Source organism: Engystomops pustulosus, chromosome 5 (genome assembly GCF_040894005.1).
Source record: "Engystomops pustulosus chromosome 5, aEngPut4.maternal, whole genome shotgun sequence".
NCBI classification, from domain to species: Eukaryota; Metazoa; Chordata; class Amphibia; order Anura; family Leptodactylidae; genus Engystomops; species Engystomops pustulosus.
The window spans coordinates 207,226,096-207,251,172 of record NC_092415.1 but is presented as its reverse complement, the minus strand read 5'-3'; the positions used below and the strand labels follow the sequence as shown (position 1 = coordinate 207,251,172).

The 25,077-nt window shown below is 48.4% G+C and overlaps 1 protein-coding gene across 4 annotated transcripts in view; it reads left to right on the top strand.

Annotated features, from left to right (window-relative positions):
* The window catches only part of MINDY4 (MINDY lysine 48 deubiquitinase 4), a 119,227-nt gene that overhangs the window by 69,107 nt on the left and 25,043 nt on the right, over positions 1–25,077 (top strand). For 2 of the 4 annotated variants that reach the window (XM_072154440.1, XM_072154441.1), the window contains exons 15-16: positions 3,789–3,950; positions 21,710–21,890. In XM_072154440.1, the coding sequence (XP_072010541.1) occupies positions 3,789–3,950; positions 21,710–21,890 (343 nt within the window). The remainder of the gene's footprint in view (positions 1–3,788; positions 3,951–21,709; positions 21,891–25,077) is intronic. The other 2 variants (XM_072154443.1, XM_072154442.1) reach the window with 1 other exon arrangement.

The following is a 25,077-nucleotide window of genomic DNA, read 5'->3' as shown; positions in this document are numbered from 1 at the left end:
CCCTCAGTAACGTGCACTCTGCCCCCTCAGTAACGTGCACTCTGCCCCCTCAGTAACGTGCACTCTGCCCCCTCAGTAACGTGCACTCTGCCCCCTCAGTAACGTGCACTCTGCCCCCTCAGTAACGTGCACTCTGCCCCCTCAGTAACGTGCACTCTGCCCCCTCAGTAACGTGCACTCTGCCCCCTTCAGTAATGTGCCCTCGCCCCCCCCCCCAGTAATGTGCCCTCTTCCCCCCTCGGTAATGTGCCCTCTTCCCCCCTCGGTAATGTCCACTCTTCCCCCCTCGGTAATGTCCACTCTTCCCCCCTCGGTAATGTCCACTCTTCCCCCCTCGGTAATGTCCACTCTTCCCCCCTCGGTAATGTCCACTCTTCCCCCCTCGGTAATGTCCACTCTTCCCCCCTCGGTAATGTCCACTCTTCCCCCCTCGGTAATGTCCACTCTTCCCCCCTCGGTAATGTCCACTCTTCTCCCCTCGTTAATGTCCACTCTGCCCCCCTCCCTAGTGTGCACTCTGCCCCCCTCGGTAGTGTGCACTCTGCCCCCCTCGGTAGTGTGCACTCTGCCCCCCTCGGTAGTGTGCACTCTGCCCCCCTCGGTAGTGTGCACTCTGCCCCCCTCGGTAGTGTGCACTCTGCCCCCCTCGGTAGTGTGCACTCTGCCCCCCTCGGTAGTGTGCACTCTGCCCCCCTCGGTAGTGTGCACTCTGCCCCCCTCGGTAACGTACACTCTGCCCCCCTAAGCCTGATTCTCCCCCCCCTCCAGGTGTCACTGCTGGGATTGGATTTGGCAGGTGATGAGCGGCGCCCGAATGTCTCCACCGCTTAGAAGTCCAATCTTCATCTCCTCAGAGCAGAGAATCTTATTCCTCGTAGTCCGGGTCCCTCATGTGTTGTGCACTGTATGCGGCTTTCATGTGTCTTACACACAAGCCCCGACTGCTGGAGGCTGCAGTGATAGGTGACCCCCACCTACCTACCACAGTAATAGGTGACCCCCATCTCCCTGCTGCATCTCTGGAGCTCAGACACAGGGATCCCGGGGGCTTCTTTAGCTCTCACCAAGGATCTTCTCCCACCATTACTTAGTTTGGCTGGACGGCCAGGTGAAGGAAGAGTTGTGGTCACCCCATACTTCTTCCAAATTCTTTTGTACCCTTGGCCAGATCTGTGTCTTGCCACACTTCTGTCTCTGAGCTTCTTGGGCAGTTCCTTAGACCTCATGATTCTCATGTGCTGTGACCTGCACTGTGAGCTGTGAGATCTTATATAGACAGGTGTGCGCCTTTCCTAATCACGACCAGTCAGTCTAATATAACACAGCTGGACTCTAACAAAGGAGTAGAACCATCTCAGGGAGGATCAGAAGGAAATGGGGGGTAGAGCGCACAATACATCTGCATGTACATGTGTCCCCTCCTGCACTGTCCCTCCCTCCTCCTCCTCTAGTTATTCCCGTGCTCTCGGCTACGTTTTTGGCACTTACAATCGGACACATGTCATTTAAATTATCATTGGACAATTGTGAACGCTCCGCAGTCCTCCCGACCCAAACAAAAGGAACCCAGATTTTTTGGCAGGGTGCTTCTCAAGGTCATGGCATGTCGGCGAGATTAACCCCTTCACCCCTGTTATCAGGGAGGAAGATGGAATTATAGGAGTTTAGTGCATCCACTTCAATGCTGCAATCATCTGCCATATCCAGGGGGGGGGCACATACTTATTTTCCCTTGTGTGCAGTTTGACATTTTTGTTCCTGGAAACGAGAAGTTTGCTGAACTTGCCTTCACTACCCACGGTGCACATGGAGAGAGATACAGCAGTGGGGTTGTATGGCCGCATAGCTAACCCATGGTGGTCCAGGACGAGACCAGGCTGCAGGATGGGGCCGCCACTTCCATAGTGGGCGGAGCTTCTGACCGCTCTGTGCAGGGCTGAGAGGCAGTGGGGGTCATTTACTAAGGGCCCGATTCGCGTTTTCCCGACGTGTTACCCGAATATTTCCGATTTGCGCCAATTGTACCTGAATTGCCCCTGGATTTTGGCGCACGCGATCGGATTTTGGCGCATCGGCGCTGGCATGCACGCGACGGAAATGGGGGGGCGTAGCCGAACGAAAACCCGACGGATTAGGAAAAACCGCCGCATTTAAGACAAAAAATGTGTCGTGAAAATTACACTTACCTTCACCAGGTATAGGCCGGTGAATTTCAGGGCATTCCAGCGCGCCTCCGGGGAACTTCAGCACAGCAGCGCCACCTGGTGGACGGCGGAGGAACTACCTTAGTGAATCCCGGCCGGACCCGAATCCACCGCAAAGAACGCGCCGCTGGATCGCGAACGGACCGGGTAAGTAAATCTGCCCCAGTGTCTTGTACAGTACTCATCCTCCCGCTTCCATAGTGGGCGGAGCTTCTGACCGCTCTGTGCAGGGCTGAGAGGCAGTGTCTTGTACAGTACTCATCCTCCCGCTTCCATAGTGGGCGGAGCTTCTGACCGCTCTGTGCAGGGCTGAGAGGCAGTGTCCTGTACAGTACTCATCCTCCCGCTTCCATAGTGGGCTGGGCTTCTGACTGCTCTGTGCAGGGCTGAGAGGCAGTGTCCTGTACAGTACTCATCCTCCCGCTTCCATAGTGGGCGGAGCTTCTGACTGCTCTGTGCAGGGCTGAGAGGCAGTGTCTTGTACAGTACTCATCCTCCCGCTTCCATAGTGGGCGGAGCTTCTGACCGCTCTGTGCAGGGCTGAGAGGCAGTGTCTTGTACAGTACTCATCCTCCCGCTTCCATAGTGGGCGGAGCTTCTGACCGCTCTGTGCAGGGCTGAGAGGCAGTGTCTTGTACAGTACTCATCCTCCCGCTTTATAGTGGGCGGAGCTTCTGACCGCTCTGTGCAGGGCTGAGAGGCAGTGTCTTGTACAGTACTCATCCTCCCGCTTTATAGTGGGCGGAGCTTCTGACCACTCTGTGCAGGGCTGAGAGGCAGTGTCTTGTACAGTACTCATCCTCCCGCTTCCATAGTGGGCGGAGCTTCTGACCGCTCTGTGCAGGGCTGAGAGGCAGTGTCTTGTACAGTATTCATCCTCCCGCTTCCATAGTGGGCGGAGCTTCTGACCGCTCTGTACAGGGCTGAGAGGCCGTGTCTTGTACAGTACTCATCCTCCCGCTTCCATAGTGGGTGGAGCTTCTGTCCGCTCTGTGCAGGTATGAGAGGCAGTGTCCTGTACAGTACTCATCCTCCCGCTTTATAGTGGGCGGAGCTTCTGACCACTCTGTGCAGGGCTGAGAGGCAGTGTCTTGTACAGTACTCATCCTCCCGCTTCCATAGTGGGCGGAGCTTCTGACCACTCTGTGCAGGGCTGAGAGGCAGTGTCCTGTACAGTACTCATCCTCCCGCTTCCATAGTGGGCGGAGCTTGTGACCGCTCTGTACAGGGATGAGAGGCCGTGTCTTGTACAGTACTCATCCTCCCGCTTCCATAGTGGGTGGAGCTTCTGTCCGCTCTGTGCAGGTATGAGAGGCAGTGTCCTGTACAGTACTCATCCTCCCGCTTTATAGTGGGCGGAGCTTCTGACCACTCTGTGCAGGGCTGAGAGGCAGTGTCTTGTACAGTACTCATCCTCCCGCTTCCATAGTGGGCGGAGCTTCTGACCACTCTGTGCAGGGCTGAGAGGCAGTGTCCTGTACAGTACTCATCCTCCCGCTTCCATAGTGGGCGGAGCTTGTGACCGCTCTGTGCAGGGCTGAGAGGCAGTGTCCTGTACAGCACTGACCATATGATTATTCACAGGAGCTGGTGAACCTCATACTGGGCGGCAGAGCCGTGTCCAACGTGTTCAATGATGTGATGGAGCTGGACTCCGGGAATGGGAATATCACCGTCCTTAAAGGGATCTCCAGCCGCAGCGACATCGGGTTCCTGTCTCTTTTCGAGCATTATAACGTGTGCCAGGTAAGTCGTCTTTCTTTGCAGCTAATAAAGTGTTAATTTAAGGGACACTCCATACTAAATACACTAAATACAGTACCCCATGTGCTCCACTTTGATATTTCCTGACACCGGCTCCAGATCCTCCACCCCACAGACACCTCTCAGCCTCCCTGACTGTATACTTATGATAGATAGAATATATATGTATAGGATATCGCAGCACAGAGATGGATCTATTTCTAACTGGTTACATAATGCTGTGCCAAAGCATCATGGGATTGATAGCAAACCAGAGGAGGAAGGAAAATGGGAAACATTGAGATGGAGCTTTGTCTAAAACAGAACAGAGGCAACACTGCAAAAAGTGGGCGCAGTATCTATAAAAGAAGAAGAAGAGAGTATAATACAGTAATGTGCCGAGTCCTGGGTGGGAAAGTTGTATTTTAAATTTAGGACTGTGCACACGGAGAAGCTGCAATACTGGATTATAAATCCATATTTCACAGTACTGCAGCTACTAACAACATAAATAAAGATCTGATTATACATCTGTCCATGGATTGTACCTAACTCTGGCTGCCGAGAGCACAGCAGTGTGAGGAAACAGCCCCAGTGCCCCGGGAGAAGCTACAATCCTGAAATATAAATGCATATTTCACAGTCCTGCGGCAACTATCAACATACGCAAAGGTCTGATTACACATCTGTCCATGGATTATACATAAATCTGGCTGCCGAGAGCACAGCAGTGTGAGGACACTCACTAGTGTATTCAGAGAGACTACAACTCAGGAATCTAAATTCATATATCACAGTCCTGCTGCTACTAACAACATAAACAAATGTCTGATTACGCATCTCTCCAAATACATTCACTAACACTGGCTGCAGAGAGCACAGAGCACAGCAGTGTGAGGTCTGATTACACATCTCTCCAGGGACAATACATAACACTGGCTGCAGAGAGCACAGAGCACGGCAGTGTGAGGTCTGATTACACATCTCTCCAGGGACAATACATAACACTGGCTGCAGAGAGCACAGAGCACAGCAGTGCGAGGAAACAGCCCCAGTGCCCCGGGAGAAGCTACAATCCTGAAATATAAATGCATATTTCACAGTCCTGCGGCAACTATCAACATATGCAAAGGTCTGATTACACATCTGTCCATGGATTATACATAAATCTGGCTGCCGAGAGCACAGCAGTGTGAGGACACTCACTAGTGTATTCAGAGAGACTACAACTCAGGAATCTAAATTCATATATCACAGTCCTGCTGCTACTAACAACATAAACAAATGTCTGATTACGCATCTCTCCAAATACATTCACTAACACTGGCTGCAGAGAGCACAGAGCACAGCAGTGTGAGGTCTGATTACACATCTCTCCAGGGACATTACATAACACTGGCTGCAGAGAGCACAGAGCACGGCAGTGTGAGGTCTGATTACACATCTCTCCAGGGACAATACATAACACTGGCTGCAGAGAGCACAGAGCACAGCAGTACGAGGAAACAGCCCCAGTGCCCCGGGAGAAGCTACAATCCTGAAATATAAATGCATATTTCACAGTCCTGCGGCAACTATCAACATATGCAAAGGTCTGATTACACATCTGTCCATGGATTATACATAAATCTGGCTGCCGAGAGCACAGCAGTGTGAGGACACTCACTAGTGTATTCAGAGAGACTACAACTCAGGAATCTAAATTCATATATCACAGTCCTGCTGCTACTAACAACATAAACAAATGTCTGATTACGCATCTCTCCAAATACATTCACTAACACTGGCTGCAGAGAGCACAGAGCACAGCAGTGTGAGGTCTGATTACACATCTCTCCAGGGACATTACATAACACTGGCTGCAGAGAGCACAGAGCACGGCAGTGTGAGGTCTGATTACACATCTCTCCAGGGACAATACATAACACAGGCTGCAGAGAGCACAGAGCACAGCAGTGTGATGTATGATTACACATCTCTCCAGGGACAATACATAACACTGGCTGCAGAGTGCACAGAGCACAGCAGTGTGAGGTCTGATTACACATCTCTCCAGGGACAATACATAACACTGGCTGCACAGAACACAGAGCACAGCAGTGTGAGGTCTGATTACACATCTCACCAGGGACAATACATAACACTGGCTGCACAGAGTACAGCAGTGTGAGGTCTGATTACACATCTCTCCAGGTACAATACATAACACTGGCTGCAGAGAGCACAGAGCACAGCAGTGTGAGGTCTGATTACACTTCTCTCCAGGGACAATACATAACACTGGCTGCAGAGAGCACAGAGCACAGCAGTGTGAGGTCTGATTACACTTCTCTCCAGGGACAATACATAACACTGGCTGCAGAGAGCACAGAGCACAGCAGTGTGAGGTCTGATTACACATCTCTCCAGGGACAATACATAACACTGGCTGCAGAGAGCACAGAGCACAGCAGTGTGAGGTCTGATTACACATCTCTCCAGGGACAATACATAACACTGGCTGCAGAGAGCACAGAGCACAGCAGTGCGAGGAAACAGCCCCAGTGCCCCGGGAGAAGCTACAATCCTGAAATATAAATGCATATTTCACAGTCCTGCGGCAACTATCAACATACGCAAAGGTCTGATTACACATCTGTCCATGGATTATACATAAATCTGGCTGCCGAGAGCACAGCAGTGTGAGGACACTCACTAGTGTATTCAGAGAGACTACAACTCAGGAATCTAAATTCATATATCACAGTCCTGCTGCTACTAACAACATAAACAAATGTCTGATTACGCATCTCTCCAAATACATTCACTAACACTGGCTGCAGAGAGCACAGAGCACAGCAGTGTGAGGTCTGATTACACATCTCTCCAGGGACAATACATAACACTGGCTGCAGAGAGCACAGAGCACGGCAGTGTGAGGTCTGATTACACATCTCTCCAGGGACAATACATAACACTGGCTGCAGAGAGCACAGAGCACAGCAGTGCGAGGAAACAGCCCCAGTGCCCCGGGAGAAGCTACAATCCTGAAATATAAATGCATATTTCACAGTCCTGCGGCAACTATCAACATACGCAAAGGTCTGATTACACATCTGTCCATGGATTATACATAAATCTGGCTGCCGAGAGCACAGCAGTGTGAGGACACTCACTATTGTATTCAGAGAGACTACAACTCAGGAATCTAAATTCATATATCACAGTCCTGCTGCTACTAACAACATAAACAAATGTCTGATTACGCATCTCTCCAAATACATTCACTAACACTGGCTGCAGAGAGCACAGAGCACAGCAGTGTGAGGTCTGATTACACATCTCTCCAGGGACAATACATAACACTGGCTGCAGAGAGCACAGAGCACAGCAGTGTGAGGTCTGATTACACATCTCTCCAGGGACAATACATAACACAGGCTGCAGAGAGCACAGAGCACAGCAGTGTGATGTATGATTACACATCTCTCCAGGGACAATACATAACACTGGCTGCAGAGTGCACAGAGCACAGCAGTGTGAGGTCTGATTACACATCTCTCCAGGGACAATACATAACACTGGCTGCACAGAGTACAGCAGTGTGAGGTCTGATTACACATCTCTCCAGGTACAATACATAACACTGGCTGCAGAGAGCACAGAGCACAGCAGTGTGAGGTCTGATTACACTTCTCTCCAGGGACAATACATAACACTGGCTGCAGAGAGCACAGAGCACAGCAGTGTGAGGTCTGATTACACTTCTCTCCAGGGACAATACATAACACTGGCTGCAGAGAGCACAGAGCACAGCAGTGTGAGGTCTGATTATACATCTCTACAGGGACAATACATAACACTGGCTGCAGAGAGCACAGCAGTGTGAGGTCTGATTACACATCTCTCCAGGGACAATACATAACACTGGCTGCAGAGAGCACAGAGCACAGCAGTGTGAGGTCTGATTACACATCTCTCCAGGGACAATACATAACACTGGCTGCAGAGAGCACAGAGCACAGCAGTGCGAGGAAACAGCCCCAGTGCCCCGGGAGAAGCTACAATCCTGAAATATAAATGCATATTTCACAGTCCTGCGGCAACTATCAACATACGCAAAGGTCTGATTACACATCTGTCCATGGATTATACATAAATCTGGCTGCCGAGAGCACAGCAGTGTGAGGACACTCACTAGTGTATTCAGAGAGACTACAACTCAGGAATCTAAATTCATATATCACAGTCCTGCTGCTACTAACAACATAAACAAATGTCTGATTACGCATCTCTCCAAATACATTCACTAACACTGGCTGCAGAGAGCACAGAGCACAGCAGTGTGAGGTCTGATTACACATCTCTCCAGGGACAATACATAACACTGGCTGCAGAGAGCACAGAGCACAGCAGTGTGAGGTCTGATTACACATCTCTCCAGGGACAGTACATAACACAGGCTGCAGAGAGCACAGAGCACAGCAGTGTGATGTATGATTACACATCTCTCCAGGGACAATACATAACACTGGCTGCAGAGAGCACAGAGCGCAGCAGTGTGAGGTCTGATTACACATCTCTCCAGGGATAATGCATAGCATTGGCTGCAGAGAGCACAGAGCACAGCAGTGTGAGGTCTGATTACACATCTCTCCAGGGACAATACATAACACTGGCTGCACAGAGTACAGCAGTGTGAGGTCTGATTACACATCTCTCCAGGTACAATACATAACACTGGCTGCAGAGAGCACAGAGCACAGCAGTGTGAGGTCTGATTACACTTCTCTCCAGGGACAATACATAACACTGGCTGCAGAGAGCACAGAGCACAGCAGTGTGAGGTCTGATTACACTTCTCTCCAGGGACAATACATAGCACTGGCTGCAGAGAGCACAGAGCACAGCAGTGTGAGGTCTGATTACACATCTCTACAGGGACAATACATAACACTGGCTGCAGAGAGCACAGCAGTGTGAGGTGTGATTACACATCTCTCCAGGGACAATACATAACACTGGCTGCAGAGAGCACAGAGCACAGCAGTGTGAGGTCTGATTACACATCTCTCCAGGGATGTACATAACACTGGCTGCAGAGAGCACAGAGCACAGCAGTGTGAGGTCTGATTACACATCTCTCCAGGGATGTACATAACATTGGCTGCAGAGAGCACAGAGCACAGCAGTGTGAGTACACTCCCCCAGTGCACTTGGAGGAGCTGCAATCCTGGAATATAAATCTATATTTCACAGTCCTGTTCAATGTACTTGAAGGTCTGATTGTGACTATAATGTGATGTCCTATGTGTCAGGAGGGGTTTATAGCATCGCACAGTCGCCCCATTCAGCAGCAAAGGCTTCATGTAATTCTGGTAGGATCAGGACCACGTTCCCAGCATTCCTCCCTCTGCTCCCCGACCATCAGAACAGATCAGGAGTAAGACCCTCACTGGACCCTCAGAACAATTTCCCATTATCCCACGGCCGCACTACACACACACAGATCAGGGAGGAGGATGTGCTCAGCGCACTGTGAGACGCGGCTTCACTATAATAAGCCTCGTACAGAGCAAGTAACACCAGAGGATGGGCCGACCCCGCTGGAGGATGTCCTGCTCCGATCCAAACAGACACCTGCCATGATTTACACTGCTATGTCACCTCCGCCAGAGCAGAGCTTCTGATTGGCTGCCAGGATGGAGAATGTCGCGGGACCGTATAAAGATGTTACTTCTCACCTCCTGATATACTACGATTACCTTACACTCCATAGATACTGTATGGTACTGTGCCTCTTACAGTCCGGCTGCTGCAGAACACTGTCAGCAGCTCTGTTTGGTCAAACCTCCTGACAGGGTCCCTTACAGCTTAATGATCCCATTAATAGTACAGGGCGGTGTTCCCACTGCACAGCGCCTCCCTCTGGGGGATCCCTATCACATAGGGGACATCTGATCTACACGCCATACATAACACCCTGCATTCCTGCCGCCAACTGCAGGTGTGAATATATCTCTATTGTAATAGTGCAGCAGGGAGGGGTCAGGTCAGAGGTCGGAGCCCTACAGACAAACACAACGCCGAGAGCCAAGATCTAGATTCATATTTAATAACTTTGTAAAACCGGCCAAGAACGGAAGCCTCATTAGAAATTGGGCCAAATCAAACACACAAACGCTGAGAACTCCCACACCTCTGCTCCCCCTAGTGGTGGTGTATAATGTGTATGCAGTGATCTCCCCCTAGTGGTGGTGTATAATGTGTATGTAGTGATCTCCTCCTAGTGGTGGTGTATAATCTGTATGTAGTGATCTCCTCCTAGTGGTGGTGTATAATCTGTATGTAGTGATCTCCCCCTAGTGGTGGTGTATAATCTGTATGTAGTGATCTCCTCCTAGTGGTGGTGTATAATCGGTATGTAGTGAGCTCCCCCTAGTGGTGGTGTATAATCTGTATGTAGTGATCTCCCCCTAGTGGTGGTGTATAATCTGTATGTAGTGAGCTCCCCCTAGTGGTGGTGTATAATCTGTATGTAGTGATCTCCTCCTAGTGGTGGTGTATAATGTGTATGTAGTGATCTCCCCCTAGTGGTGGTGTATAATCTGTATGTAGTGATCTCCTCCTAGTGGTGGTGTATAATCTGTATGTAGTGATCTCCCCCTAGTGGTGGTGTATAATCTGTATGTAGTGATCTCCTCCTAGTGGTGGTGTATAATGTGTATGTAGTGATCTCCCCCTAGTGGTGGTGTATAATCTGTATGTAGTGATCTCCTCCTAGTGGTGGTGTATAATCTGTATGTAGTGATCTCCCCCTAGTGGTGGTGTATAATCTGTATGTAGTGATCTCCTCCTAGTGGTGGTGTATAATGTGTATGTAGTGAGCTCCCCCTAGTGGTGGTGTATAATCTGTATGTAGTGATCTCCTCCTAGTGGTGGTGTATAATCTGTATGTAGTGATCTCCCCCTAGTGGTGGTGTATAATCTGTATGTAGTGAGCTCCCCCTAGTGGTGGTGTATAATCTGTATGTAGTGAGCTCCTCCTAGTGGTGGTGTATAATCTGTATGTAGTGATCTCCCCCTAGTGGTGGTGTATAATCTGTATGTAGTGATCTCCTCCTAGTGGTGGTGTATACTCTGTATGTAGTGATCTCCTCCTAGTGGTGGTGTATAATCTGTATGTAGTGATCTCCTCCTAGTGGTGGTGTATAATCTGTATGTAGTGATCTCCTCCTAGTGGTGGTGTATAATCTGTATGTAGTGATCTCCTAGTGGTGGTGTATAATCTGTATGTAGTGATCTCCTCCTAGTGGTGGTGTATAATCTGTATGTAGTGATCTCCTCCTAGTGGTGGTGTATAATCTGTATGTAGAGATCTCCTCCTAGTGGTTGTGTATAATCTGTATGTAGTGATCTCCCCCTAGTGGTGGTGTATAATCTGTATGTAGTGATCTCCCCCTAGTGGTGGTGTATAATCTGTATGTAGTGAGCTCCCCCTAGTGGTGGTGTATAATGTGTATGTAGTGATCTCCCCCTAGTGGTGGTGTATAATGTGTATGTAGTGATCTCCCCCTATTGGTGGTGTATAATCTGTATGTAGTGATCTCCTCCTAGTGGTGGTGTATAATCTGTATGTAGTGATCTCCTCCTAGTGGTGGTGTATAATCTGTATGTAGTGATCTCCTCCTAGTGGTGGTGTATAATCTGTATGTAGTGATCTCCTCCTAGTGGTGGTGTATAATCTGTATGTAGTGATCTCCTCCTAGTGGTGGTGTATAATCTGTATGTAGTGATCTCCTCCTAGTGGTGGTGTATAATCTGTATGTAGTGATCTCCTCCTAGTGGTGGTGTATAATGTGTATGTAGTGATCTCCTCCTAGTGGTGGTGTATAATCTGTATGTAGTGATCTCCCCCTAGTGGTGGTGTATAATCTGTATGTAGAGATCTCCCCCTACTGGTGGTGTATAATCTGTATGTAGTGATCTCCTCCTAGCGGTGGTGTATAATCTGTATGTAGTGATCTCCTCCTAGTGGTGATGTATAATCTGTATGTAGTGATCTCCTCCTAGTGGTGATGTATAATGTGTATGTAGTGATCTCCTCCTAGTGGTGGTGTATAATCTGTATGTAGTGAGCTCCCCCTAGTGGTGGTGTATAATCTGTATGTAGTGAGCTCCCCCTAGTGGTGGTGTATAATCTGTATGTAGTAATCTCCCCCTAGTGGTGGTGTATAATCTGTATGTAGTGATCTCCTCCTAGTGGTGGTGTATAATCTGTATGTAGTGAGCTCCTCCTAGTGGTGGTGTATAATCTGTATGTAGTGATCTCCCCCTAGTGGTGGTGTATAAAGTGTATGTAGTGATCTCCCCCTAGTGGTGGTGTATAATCTGTATGTAGTGATCTCCCCCTAGTGGTGGTGTATAATGTATATGTAGTGATCGCCCCCTAGTGGTGGTGTATAATCTGTATGAAGTGATCTCCTCCTAGTGGTGGTGTATAATCTGTATGTAGTGATCTCCCCCTAGTGGTGGTGTATAATATGTATGTAGTGATCTCCCCCTAGTGGTGGTGTATAATCTGTATGTAGTGATCTCCTCCTAGTGGTGGTGTATAATCTGTATGTAGTGATCTCCCCCTAGTGGTGGTGTATAATGTGTAAGTAGTGATCTCCCCCTAGTGGTGGTGTATAATGTGTATGTAGTGATCTCCTCCTAGTGGTGGTGTATTATATGTATGTAGTGATCTCCTCCTAGTGGTGGTGTATTTTTATGTATGTAGTGATCTCCTCCTAGTGGTGGTGTATAATCTGTATGTAGTGATCTCCCCCTAGTGGTGGTGTATAATCTGTATGTAGTGATCTCCTCCTAGTGGTGGTGTATTTTTATGTATGTAGTGATCTCCTCCTAGTGGTGGTGTATAATCTGTATGTAGTGAGCTCCCCCTAGTGGTGGTGTATAATCTGTATGTAGTGAGCTCCCCCTAGTGGTGGTGTATTATATGTATGTAGTGATCTCCCCCTAGTGGTGGTGTATAATATGTATGTAGTGATCTCCCCCTAGTGGTGGTGTATAATCTGTATGTAGTGATCTCCCCCTAGTGGTGGTGTATAATCAGTATGTAGTGAGTTCCCCCTAGTGGTGGTGTATAATCTGTATGTAGTGATCTCCTCCTAGTGGTGGTGTATAATATGTATGTAGTGATCTCCTCCTAGTGGTGGTGTATATTCTGTATGTAGTGAGCTCCCCCTAGTGGTGGTGTATAATGTGTATGTAGTGATCCCCCCTAGTGGTGGTGTATAATGTGTATGTAGTGATCTCCCCCTAGTGGTGGTGTATAATCTGTATGTAGTGATCTCCTCCTAGTGGTGGTGTATAATGTGTATGTAGTGATCTCCCCCTAGTGGTGGTGTATAATCTGTATGTAGTGATCTCCTCCTAGTGGTGGTGTATAATCTGTATGTAGTGATCTCCTCCTAGTGGTGGTGTATAATGTGTATGTAGTGATCTCCCCCTAGTGGTGGTGTATAATGTGTATGTAGTGATCTCCCCCTAGTGGTGGTGTATAATGTGTATGTAGTGATCTCCTCCTAGTGGTGGTGTATTATATGTATGTAGTGATCTCTTCCTAGCGGTGGTGGTTAATCTGTATGTAGTGAGCTCCCCCTAGTGGTGGTGTATTATATGTATGTAGTGATCTCCCCCTAGTGGTGGTGTATAATCTGTATGTAGTGATCTCCCCCTAGTGGTGGTGTATAATCTGTATGTAGTGATCTCCCCCTAGTGGTGGTGTATAATATGTATGTAGTGATCTCCCCCTAGTGGTGGTATATAATCTGTATGTAGTGATCTCCTCCTAGTGGTGGTGTATAATCTGTATGTAGTGATCTCCCCCTAGTGGTGATGTATAATCTGTATGTAGTGATCTCCTCCTAGTGGTGGTGTATAATCTCTATGTAGTGAGCTCCTCCTAGTGGTGGTGTATAATCTCTATGTAGTGAGCTCCTCCTAGTGGTGATTTATAATCTGTATGTAGTGAGCTCCCCCTAGTGGTGGTGTATAATCTGTATGTAGTGATCTCCTCCTAGTGGTGGTGTATAATCTGTATGTAGTGATCTCCTCCTAGTGGTGGTTTATAATCTGTATGTAGTGATCTCCCCCTAGTGGTGGTGTATAATGTGTATGTAGTGATCTCTCCCTAGTGGTGGTGTATAATCTGTATGTAGTGATCTCCCCCTAGTGGTGGTGTATAATGTGTATGTAGTGATCTCCTCCTAGTGGTGGTGTATAATCTGTATGTAGTGATCTCCCCCTAGTGGTGGTGTATAATCTGTATGTAGTGATCTCCCCCTAGTGGTGGTGTATAATCTGTATGTAGTGATCTCCCCCTAGTGGTGGTGTATAATCTGTATGTAGTGATCTCCCCCTAGTGGTGGTGTATAATCTGTATGTAGTGATCTCCTCCTAGTGGTGGTGTATAATCTGTATGTAGTGATCTCCCCCTAGTGGTGGTGTATAATCTGTATGTAGTGATCTCCTCCTAGTGGTGGTGTATAATCTGTATGTAGTGATCTCCCCCTAGTGGTGGTGTATAATCTGTATGTAGTGATCTCCTCCTAGTGGTGGTGTATAATGTGTATGTAGTGATCTCCCCCTAGTGGTGGTGTATAATGTGTATGTAGTGATCTCCCCCTAGTGGTGGTGTATAATGTGTATGTAATGAGCTCCTCCTAGTGGTGATTTATAATCTGTATGTAGTGAGCTTCCCCTAGTGGTGGTGTATAATCTGTATGTAGTGATCTCCCCCTAGTGGTGATGTATAATCTGTATGTAGTGATCTCCTCCTAGTGGTGGTGTATAATCTGTATGTAGTGATCTCCCCCTAGTGGTGGTGTATAATCTGTATGTAGTGATCTCCTCCTAGTGGTGGTGTATAATCTGTATGTAGTGATCTCCCCCTAGTGGTGGTGTATAATCTGTATGTAGTGAGCTCCTCCTAGTGGTGGTGTATAATGTGTATGTAGTGATCTCCCCCTAGTGGTGGTGTATAATCTGCATGTAGTGAGCTCCCCCTAGTGGTGGTGTATAATCTGTATGTAGTGATCTCCCCCTAGTGGTGGTGTATAATCTGTATGTAGTGATCTCCTCCTAGTGGTGGTGTATAATCTGTATGTAGTGAGCTCCCCCTAGTGGTGGTGTATAATCTGTATGTAGTGATCTCCTCCTAGTGGTGGTGTATAATCTGTATGTAGTGAGCTCCCCCTAGTGGTGGTGTATAATGTGTATGTAGTGATCTCCCCCTAGTGGTGGTGTATAATCTGTATGTAGTGATCTCCCCCTAGTGGTGGTGTATAATCTGTATGTAGTGATCTCCCCCTAGTGGTGGTGTATAATCTGTATGTAGTGATCTCCTTCTAGTGGTGGTGTATAATGTGTATGTAGTGATCTCCTCCTAGTGGTGATGTATAATCTGTATGTAGTGATCTCCCCCTAGTGGTGGTGTATAATCTGTATGTAGTGATCTCCCCCTAGTGGTGTTGTGTAATGTGTATGTAGTGATCTCCCCCTAGTGGTGGTGTATAATCTGTATGTAGTGATCTCCCCCTAGTGGTGGTGTATAATCTGTATGTAGTGATCTCCTCCTAGTGGTGGTGTATAATCTGTATGTAGTGATCTCCCCCTAGTGGTGGTATATAATCTGTATGTAGTGATCCCCCCCCTAGTGGTGATGTATAATCTGTATGTAGTGATCTCCCCCTAGTGGTGGTGTATAATGTGTATGTAGTGAGCTCCCCCTAGTGGTGATGTATAATCTGTATGTAGTGAGCTCCTCCTAGTGGTGGTGTATAATGTGTATGTAGTGAGCTCCCCCTAGTGGTGGTGTATAATCTGTATGTAGTGATCTCCTCCTAGTGGTGGTGTATAATCTGTATGTAGTGAGCTCCCCCTAGTGGTGGTGTATAATGTGTATGTAGTGATCTCCCCCTAGTGGTGGTGTATAATCTGTATGTAGTGATCTCCCCCTAGTGGTGGTGTATAATCTGTATGTAGTGATCTCCCCCTAGTGGTGGTGTATAATCTGTATGTAGTGAGCTCCCCCTAGTGGTGGTGTATAATCTGTATGTAGTGATCTCCCCCTAGTGGTGGTTTATAATGTGTATGTAGTGATCTCCTCCTAGTGGTGATGTATAATCTGTATGTAGTGATCTCCTCCTAGTGGTGGTGTATAATCTGTATGTAGTGATCTCCCCCTAGTGGTGGTGTATAATCTGTATGTAGTGAGCTCCCCCTAGTGGTGGTGTATAATCTGTATGTAGTGATCTCCCCCTAGTGGTGGTTTATAATGTGTATGTAGTGATCTCCTCCTAGTGGTGATGTATAATCTGTATGTAGTGATCTCCCCCTAGTGGTGGTGTATAATGTGTATGTAGTGATCTCCTCCTAGTGGTGGTGTATAATGTGTATGTAGTGATCTCCCCCTAGTGGTGGTGTATAATGTGTATGTAGTGATCTCCTCCTAGTGGTGATGTATAATCTGTATGTAGTGAGCTCCTCCTAGTGGTGGTGTATAATCTGTATGTAGTGATCTCCCCCTAGTGGTGGTGTATAATCTGTATGTAGTGAGCTCCCCCTAGTGGTGGTGTATAATCTGTATGTAGTGATCTCCCCCTAGTGGTGGTTTATAATGTGTATGTAGTGATCTCCTCCTAGTGGTGATGTATAATCTGTATGTAGTGATCTCCCCCTAGTGGTGGTGTATAATGTGTATGTAGTGATCTCCTCCTAGTGGTGGTGTATAATGTGTATGTAGTGATCTCCCCCTAGTGGTGGTGTATAATGTGTATGTAGTGATCTCCTCCTAGTGGTGATGTATAATCTGTATGTAGTGAGCTCCTCCTAGTGGTGGTGTATAATCTGTATGTAGTGAGCTCCTCCTAGTGGTGGTGTATAATGTGTATGTAGTGAGCTCCCCCTAGTGGTGGTGTATAATGTGTATGTAGTGAGCTCCTCCTAGTGGTGGTGTATAATCTGTATGTAGTGATCTCCCCCTAGTGGTGGTGTATAATGTGTATGTAGTGAGCTCCTCCTAGTGGTGGTGTATAATCTGTATGTAGTGATCTCCCCCTAGTGGTGGTGTATAATCTGTATGTAGTGATCTCCCCCTAGTGGTGGTGTATTATCTGTATGTATGGAGGGGGTCACACCTGCTGACAGGTTCCCTTTATGATGGGACTCTCTGGGGGGTCCCTGGTTCTTGCTCTGACTCCTGTGACTCCTCCATGTCTCTGCCCTCTGGTCTCTCCTGTGCTGTCAGGTGCGTGGTGCCGGGTCCCATCTCCCTCTCTCTGCCTCCCTCCTTCACCCCTTGGTGACCGCTTACATCGGATAACATGTCCTTGTACAGATCCGGTAAACTCGGAATGACCCCAGTGAGCCCCGAGGTCACAGATCTGAAATCCTCCAAAAGGAAATTCTCCGGCATCAGACGCTCGGGCAATGCAGGAATGTGCGGCCAGAACAAAAGTAATAAGTCTACCATCTGCTGCCCGGAGCTCCCGGGAGGAGGAGAGGGATCACCCGGATCACAGCAGCGGAGGGTCATGCTCTAGAACACGTCTCCCCATCACAGGACTCCGCCCACTGCGACCCACATGCTCCGGAACCGTACCTGAACGCACGTAGCAATCCCAAAGTGTACACTTGTAGGGTCCCAGGGACTTCCCTTTGTGCACTCAGATCCTAGAAATACAGAAGTCGGACCATTGCACACACAACACGGATGTGACACGCATGTATCAGAGTGGCTTCAAGAATGTCAAAAATCCTCAGGGTACTTCCCTAACACCCCTGGCCGGGCCCTGGTGAAATGACACACATATGTAGGAGCCTATAAATCAGCTTGCATGCAGCGCTCAGAGCACAGAAGTGTGAGGATCTCCTTGTCCGGCGCTCAACAGTCTCAGTGGTTTTAGGCCAATGTTCCATATAAGATCCTACAGGAAAGTGCCTGATCCCTGGGGGTACATCACTCGGCTGTCAGAAGAATCGGGGGCTGAAGGGGGTGTCTGGTCTGTGCCCCACTCATGTCTATGGTCTGTTCCTGATGGCTCTGCCCTCATAGGAGTGAATGGAGCACATTGGGGGGTCCTCGGACTCCCCGAGATCAGACACAACCTCTTCTGTATGGAGCTTGTTCACACTCTGCAGTCACACTCTTCCTTCTGTACTGCATCGGGGGCGCCCCCTTCCTTCTATACATTGTACTGCACCGGGGCGCCCCCTTCCTTCTGTACATTGTACTGCACCAGGGGCACCCCCTTCCTTCTATACATTGTACTGCACCGGGGGCGCCCCCTTCCTTCTATACATTGTACTGCACCAGGGGCACCCCCTTCCTTCTATACATTGTACTGCACCGGGGGCGCCCCCTTCCTTCTATACATTGTACTGCACCGGGGGCGCCCCCTTCCTTCTATACATTGTACTGCACCGGAGGCGCCCCCTTCCTTCTGTACATTGTACTGCACCGGCATCGCCCCCTTCCTTCTATACATTGTACTGCACCGGGGGCGCCCCCTTCCTTCTGTACATTGTACTGCACCGGGGGCGCCCCCTTCCTTCTATACATTGTACTGCACCGGGGGCGCCCCCTTCCTTCTATACATTGTACTGCACCGGGGGCGCCCCCTTCCTTGTATACATTGTACTGCACCGGGGGCGCCTCCTTCCTTCTATTCATTGTACTGCACCGGGGGCGCCCCCTTCCTTCTATACATTGTACTGCCCCGGGGGCGCCTCCTTCCTTCTATACTTTGTACTGCACCGGGGGCGCCTCCTTCCTTCTGTACATTGTACTGCACCGGGGGCGCCCCCTTCCTTCTGTACATTGTACTGCACCGGGGGCGCCCCCTTCCTTCTGTACATTGTACTGCACCGGGGGCGCCTCCTTCCTTCTGTACATTGTACTGCACCGGGGGCGCCTCCTTCCTTCTATACATGGTACTGCACCGGGGGTGCCCCCTTCCTTCTATACATTGTACTGCACCGGGGGCGCCCCCTTCCTCATGTACATTGTACTGTATCGCGGGGCGCCCCCTTCCTTCTATACATTGTACTGCACCAGGGGCACCCCCTTCCTTCTATACATTGTACTGCACCGGGGGCGCCCCCTTCCTTCTGTACATTGTACTGCACCGGGGGCGCCTCCTTCCTTCTATACACTGTACTGCACCGGGGGCGCCTCCTTCCTTCTATACATGGTACTGCACCGGGGGTGCCCCCTTCCTTCTATACATTGTACTGCACCGGGGGCGCCTCCTTCCTTCTATACACTGTACTGCACCGGGGGCGCCCCCTTCCTTCTATACACTGTACTGCACCGGGGGCGCCTCCTTCCTTCTATACATTGTACTGCACCGGGGGCGCCCCCTTCCTTCTATACATTGTACTGCACCGGGGGCGCCTCCTTCCTTCTATACACTGTACTGCACCGGGGGCGCCCCCTTCCTTCCATACATTGTACTGCACCGGGGGCGCCCCCTTCCTTCCATACATTGTACTGCACCGGCATCGCCCCCTTCCTTCTATACATTGTACTGCACCGGGGGCGCCTCCTTCCTTCTATACATTGTACTGCACCGGGGGCGCCCCCTTCCTTCTATACATTGTACTGCACCGGGGGCGCCTCCTTCCTTCTATACATTGTACTGCACCGGGGGCGCCTCCTTCCTTCTGTACATTGTACTGCACCGGGGGCGCCCCCTTCCTTCTGTACATTGTACTGCACCGGGGGCGCGCACACAGAAGCCTCTTCTTGTATTTCATAACAACCCGGGGGGAACGTCAGCAGATTACTAACAATTATTGTTCCAGGGATGGATCTGGAATTCCACTCTTGATTAATTTTGGCTCCAGGAAAGGGAAATTCCACCCAAAACTGACAGTTCATTATTATTTTTTAATGGAATTTGGCTTCATCCCCAGCTGGGAACTTACCTGGAGATCATGGATGATGGCGGGAGGAGGGGGAGAGTCTGGGGTCCTTGTGCAATGTGAGAACAAGGATTTTAGAATCTGCATAGACATGGACTTAGGTGAGGTCCTGAACACTGCAGGGATCCTAGGGACAGGAGGTCCTGGACACTGTAGGGATTGTAGGTGCAGGAGGTCCTGAACACTGCAGGGATCCTAGGTGCAGGAGGTCCTGAACACTGCAGGGATCCTAGGGACAGGAGGTCCTGAACACTGCAGGGATCCTAGGTGCAGGAGGTCCTGAACACTGCAGGGATCCTAGGGACAGGAGGTCCTGGACACTGCAGGGATTGTAGGTGCAGGAGGTCCTGGACACTGCAGGGATTGTAGGTGCAGGAGGTCCTGGACACTGCAGGGATTGTAGGTGCAGGAGGTCCTGGACACTGCAGGGATTGTAGGTGCAGGAGGTCCTGGACACTGCAGGGATTGTAGGTGCAGGAGGTCCTGGACACTGCAGGGATTGTAGGTGCAGGAGGTCCTGGACACTGCAGGGATTGTAGGTGCAGGAGGTCCTGGACACTGCAGGGATTGTAGGTGCAGGAGGTCCTGGACACTGCAGGGATTGTAGGTGCAGGAGGTCCTGAATACTGCAGGGATCCTAGGTGCAGGAGGTCCTGGACGCTGCAGGGATCCTAGGTGCAGGAGGTCCTGAACACTGCATGGATCCTAGGTGCAGGAGGTCCTGAATACTGAAGGGATCCTAGGTGCAGGAGGTCCTGGACGCTGCAGGGATCCTAGGTGCAGGAGGTCCTGGACGCTGCAGGGATCCTAGGTGCAGGAGGTCCTGGATGCTGCAGGGATCCTAGGTGCAGGAGGTCCTGAACACTGCATGGATCCTAGGTGCAGGAGGTCCTGAATACTGAAGGGATCCTAGGTGCAGGAGGTCCTGGACGCTGCAGGGATCCTAGGTGCAGGAGGTCCTGGACGCTGCAGGGATCCTAGGTGCAGGAGGTCCTGGATGCTGCAGGGATCCTAGGTGAAGGAGGTCCTGGACGCTGCAGGGATTCCTAGGTGCAGGAGGTCCTGATCACTGCAGGGATTGTAGGTGCAGGAGGTCCTGAACACTGCAGGGATTCTAGGTGCAGGAGGTCCTGGACACAAGTTAGGAAAGTCTGTCGGGTATGAAATGTCCTTTCTATAATTCCCTCTCTTACGTTATTCTTTGCTCATTTATCTATCAAGAGTCAAAAGAGTCACTTTTTTTCCCGGGGAGAGTCATTCCAGGCCTTATCTTACAATCTATAGCACCTTGAACCACGTTTCTGGTTTATTTGTAAAGATGAGAATCTCCTCTTTCAGATGGGTATGTTAGCTTCAGCCCTGGAGATACGGGCAGGTAAGGACATAGTTTGGAAGTTGAACTGTAGAGAAAGATCCAGGTTCCCAAATATGTATCTGCCAGTTCTGTAGCACCAAACCACAAGTGGTAAGATTCTCATCTTTACAGGGACACCAGAAGCGAGGTCCTTACCTAGAGACCAAGACAGGGGCGTGTGAAGTGTCACTCCCCTTCTGCCCTTTACACTTGACTTATTGAATTTCCACCAACTCCGCTTGCTGTCAGTAAATAGAAACTGCCGTATTGACATCTAGAGTCTGAAATCCTCTCTGGACCTAATCCTTCTCACAGCAGAAGATTTGTTACACTTGTATCCAGTCTAGATGAAGTTCTTCCAGGACCTCTGATACATTGTAACAATTGCTGCCCATTCCCAGTGACGTAGTAATTGCCTCTGATTGGTCTCTTGCAGGTCGGCTCTTATCTGAAGACCCCTAAGTATCCAATCTGGGTGGTCTGCAGTGAAAGTCACTTCAGCGTCCTCTTCTGCCTGAGGAAAGAGCTGATGAGCGACTGGAAAGCCGAGCGTAGATTTGACCTTTACTATTACGATGGACTGGCCAATCAGCAGGAGGAGATCCGGCTCACAGTTGGTAAGCGGGGCTTAGGGTCATGTGATCATGAAATGTCATTATAGTTTGCCCTCCTTATATACAGTGCCCCAGCATGCCCTCCTTATATACAGTGCCCCAGCATGCCCTCCTTATATACAGTGCCCCAGCATGCCCACCTTATATGCAGTGCCCCAGCATGCCCTCCTTATATACAGTGCCCCCGCATGCCCTTGTTATATACAGTGGCTACATATGTCCTCCTTATATACAGTGCCCAGCATGCCCTCCTTATATACAGTGCCCTAGCATGCCCTCCTTATATACAGTGCCCTAGCATGCCCTCCTTATATACAGTGCCCTAGCATGCCCTCCTTATATACAGTGCCCTAGCATGCCCCCCTTATATACAGTGCCCCCATACCCTCCTTTTATACAGTGCCCCCCATATCCTCCTTATATACAGTGCCATAGCATGCCCTCCTTATATACAGTGCCCTAGCATGCCCTCCTTATATACAGTGCCACAGCATGCCCTCCTTATATACAGTGCGCATATACCCTCCTTATATACAGTGCCCTAGCATGCCCTTGTTATATACAGTGGCTACATATGCCCTCCTTATATACAGTGGGAATATGTATGGATGTAATTGTGTATGTAGCAGCAGATCAGGGGGAGCTGCTGCCATGATGCATGTGGGTGAGGTGCAGCGCCCCCTCCAGGCACAGGAGGTCCTGCCATGATGCATGTGGGTGAGGTGCAGCGCCCCCTCCAGGCACAGGAGGTCCTGCCTGCTCTAAGTGCTTTCACCTTTAATGGGTCCTTATCTTATCTCTGGTGGTGTTTGCGCTGCGGAGGGGAGGATGTTCTCACCTGGTGCCCATGCCAAGGCGGCATTCACCCCTCTCCTGTGTGATTGTGTAAGCGGACACATTGTGTACTGATTTATACAGTCTAATGGGATTATAAAGATCTGGAGATACCCCTGAGGGGGGCAGGTCATGTGAAATTAAAAAATGTCATCCCCCTGGTTCCTCCCGTGAGGTCCTCACACATCTCCAGCTCCAGCAGTGATAAGATCAGGAACATTGTGCACCCATCACCTGCTCCCCATACCCTCTACTATCCTTCATTATAGAGATCGGTGCACAAGGGGCGGGGCCAGAACCACTGCACATCTTTCCTTCATTGTCCAATGCCAAACACTAAACAAGGACAATCCCTCCATACAAAGGAGTCCTAGGAAGTACCGACCAACTTCTCTGATGGCGCATCATGGTCCACAAAGACATGGATCGGGCATGTCTTCCCCCGCCTGTCGGAGTTCTCACATACATCATACAGCTGATTGGCTTCTCCTGCCAGAATACATGTAATTACTGTGGATTTATTGTGTATCCATCCAGCAGTGAAGTTTATTCTAGGACAGACCCTGCAATCCCAAAGTAATGGAGGTCGCAGGGTGCACACATACACATAGTGATCATAGTTGATCCTGAGCCCAGACATTATCTGCTGCACCCCGCACTCCGGAGCCCGAGCTATCTGCTCTCTGCTATACCCCGTATTACTCCATGTCTTATCTCCTGCAAATGAGAATTTCCAAACTGACAGAATTACGTCTGACACGGTATCCCCCCCCCACCCTGTACACACTAGTAATCAATATCATTATTATACGACCCATAAAACTGTTTGTTTCCAGATAATATGATACATAACAGTTACACAATATAACTACTATAATACTGCCCCCTGTGTACAGGAATATAACTACTATAATACTGCCCTCTATGTACAAGAATATAACTACTATAATACTGCCCCCTATGTACAAGAATATAACTACTATAATACTGCCCCCTATGTACAGGAATATAACTACTATAATACTGCCCCCTATGTACAGGAATATAACTACTATAATACTGCCCTCTATGTACAAGAATATAACTACTATAATACTGCCCCCTATGTACAAGAATATAACTACTATAATACTGCCCTCTATGTACAAGAATATAACTTCTATAATACTGCCCCCTATGTACAAGAATATAACTACTATAATACTGCCCCCTATGTACAGGGATATAACTACTATAATACTGCTCCCTATGTACAGGAATATAACTACTATAATACTGCCCCCTATGTACAGGAATATAACTACTATAATACTGCCCCCTATGTACAAGAATATAACTACTATAATACTGCTCCCTATGTACAAGAATATAACTACTATAATACTGCCCCCTATGTACAAGAATATAACTACTATAATACTGCCCCCTATGTACAAGAATATAACTACTATAATACTGCCCCCTATGTACAAGAATATAACTACTATAATACTGCCTCCTATGTACAAGAATATAACTACTATAATACTGCCCCCTATGTACAAGAATATAACTACTATAATACTGCCCCCTATGTACAAGAATATAACTACTATAATACTGCCCCCTATGTACAAGAATATAACTACTATAATACTGCCCCCTATGTACAAGAATATAACTACTATAATACTGCCCCCTATGTACAAGAATATAACTACTATAATACTGCCCCCTATGTACAGGAATATAACTACTATAATACTGCCCTCTATGTACAAGAATATAACTACTATAATACTGCCCCCTATGTACAGGAATATAACTACTATAATACTGCCCCATATGTACAGGAATATAACTACTATAATACTGCCCCCTATGTACAGGAATATAACTACTATAATACTGCCCCCTATGTACAAGAATATAACTACTATAATACTGCCCCCTATGTACAGGAATATAACTACTATAATACTGCCCCCTGTGTACAGGAATATAACTACTATAATACTGCCCCCTATGTACAGGAATATAACTACTATAATACTGCCCCCCTATGTACAGAAATATAACTACTATAATACTGCCCCCTATGTACAGGAATATAACTACTATAATACTGCCCCCTATGTACAGGAATATAACTACTATAATACTGCCCCCCTATGTACAGGAATATAACTACTATAATACTGCCCCCCTATGTACAGGAATATAACTACTATAATACTGCCCCCCTATGTACAGAAATATAACTACTATAATACTGCCCCCTATGTACAGGAATATAACAACTATAATACTGCCCCCTATGTACAGGAATATAACTACTATTATACTGCCCCCTATGTACAGGAATATAACTACTATA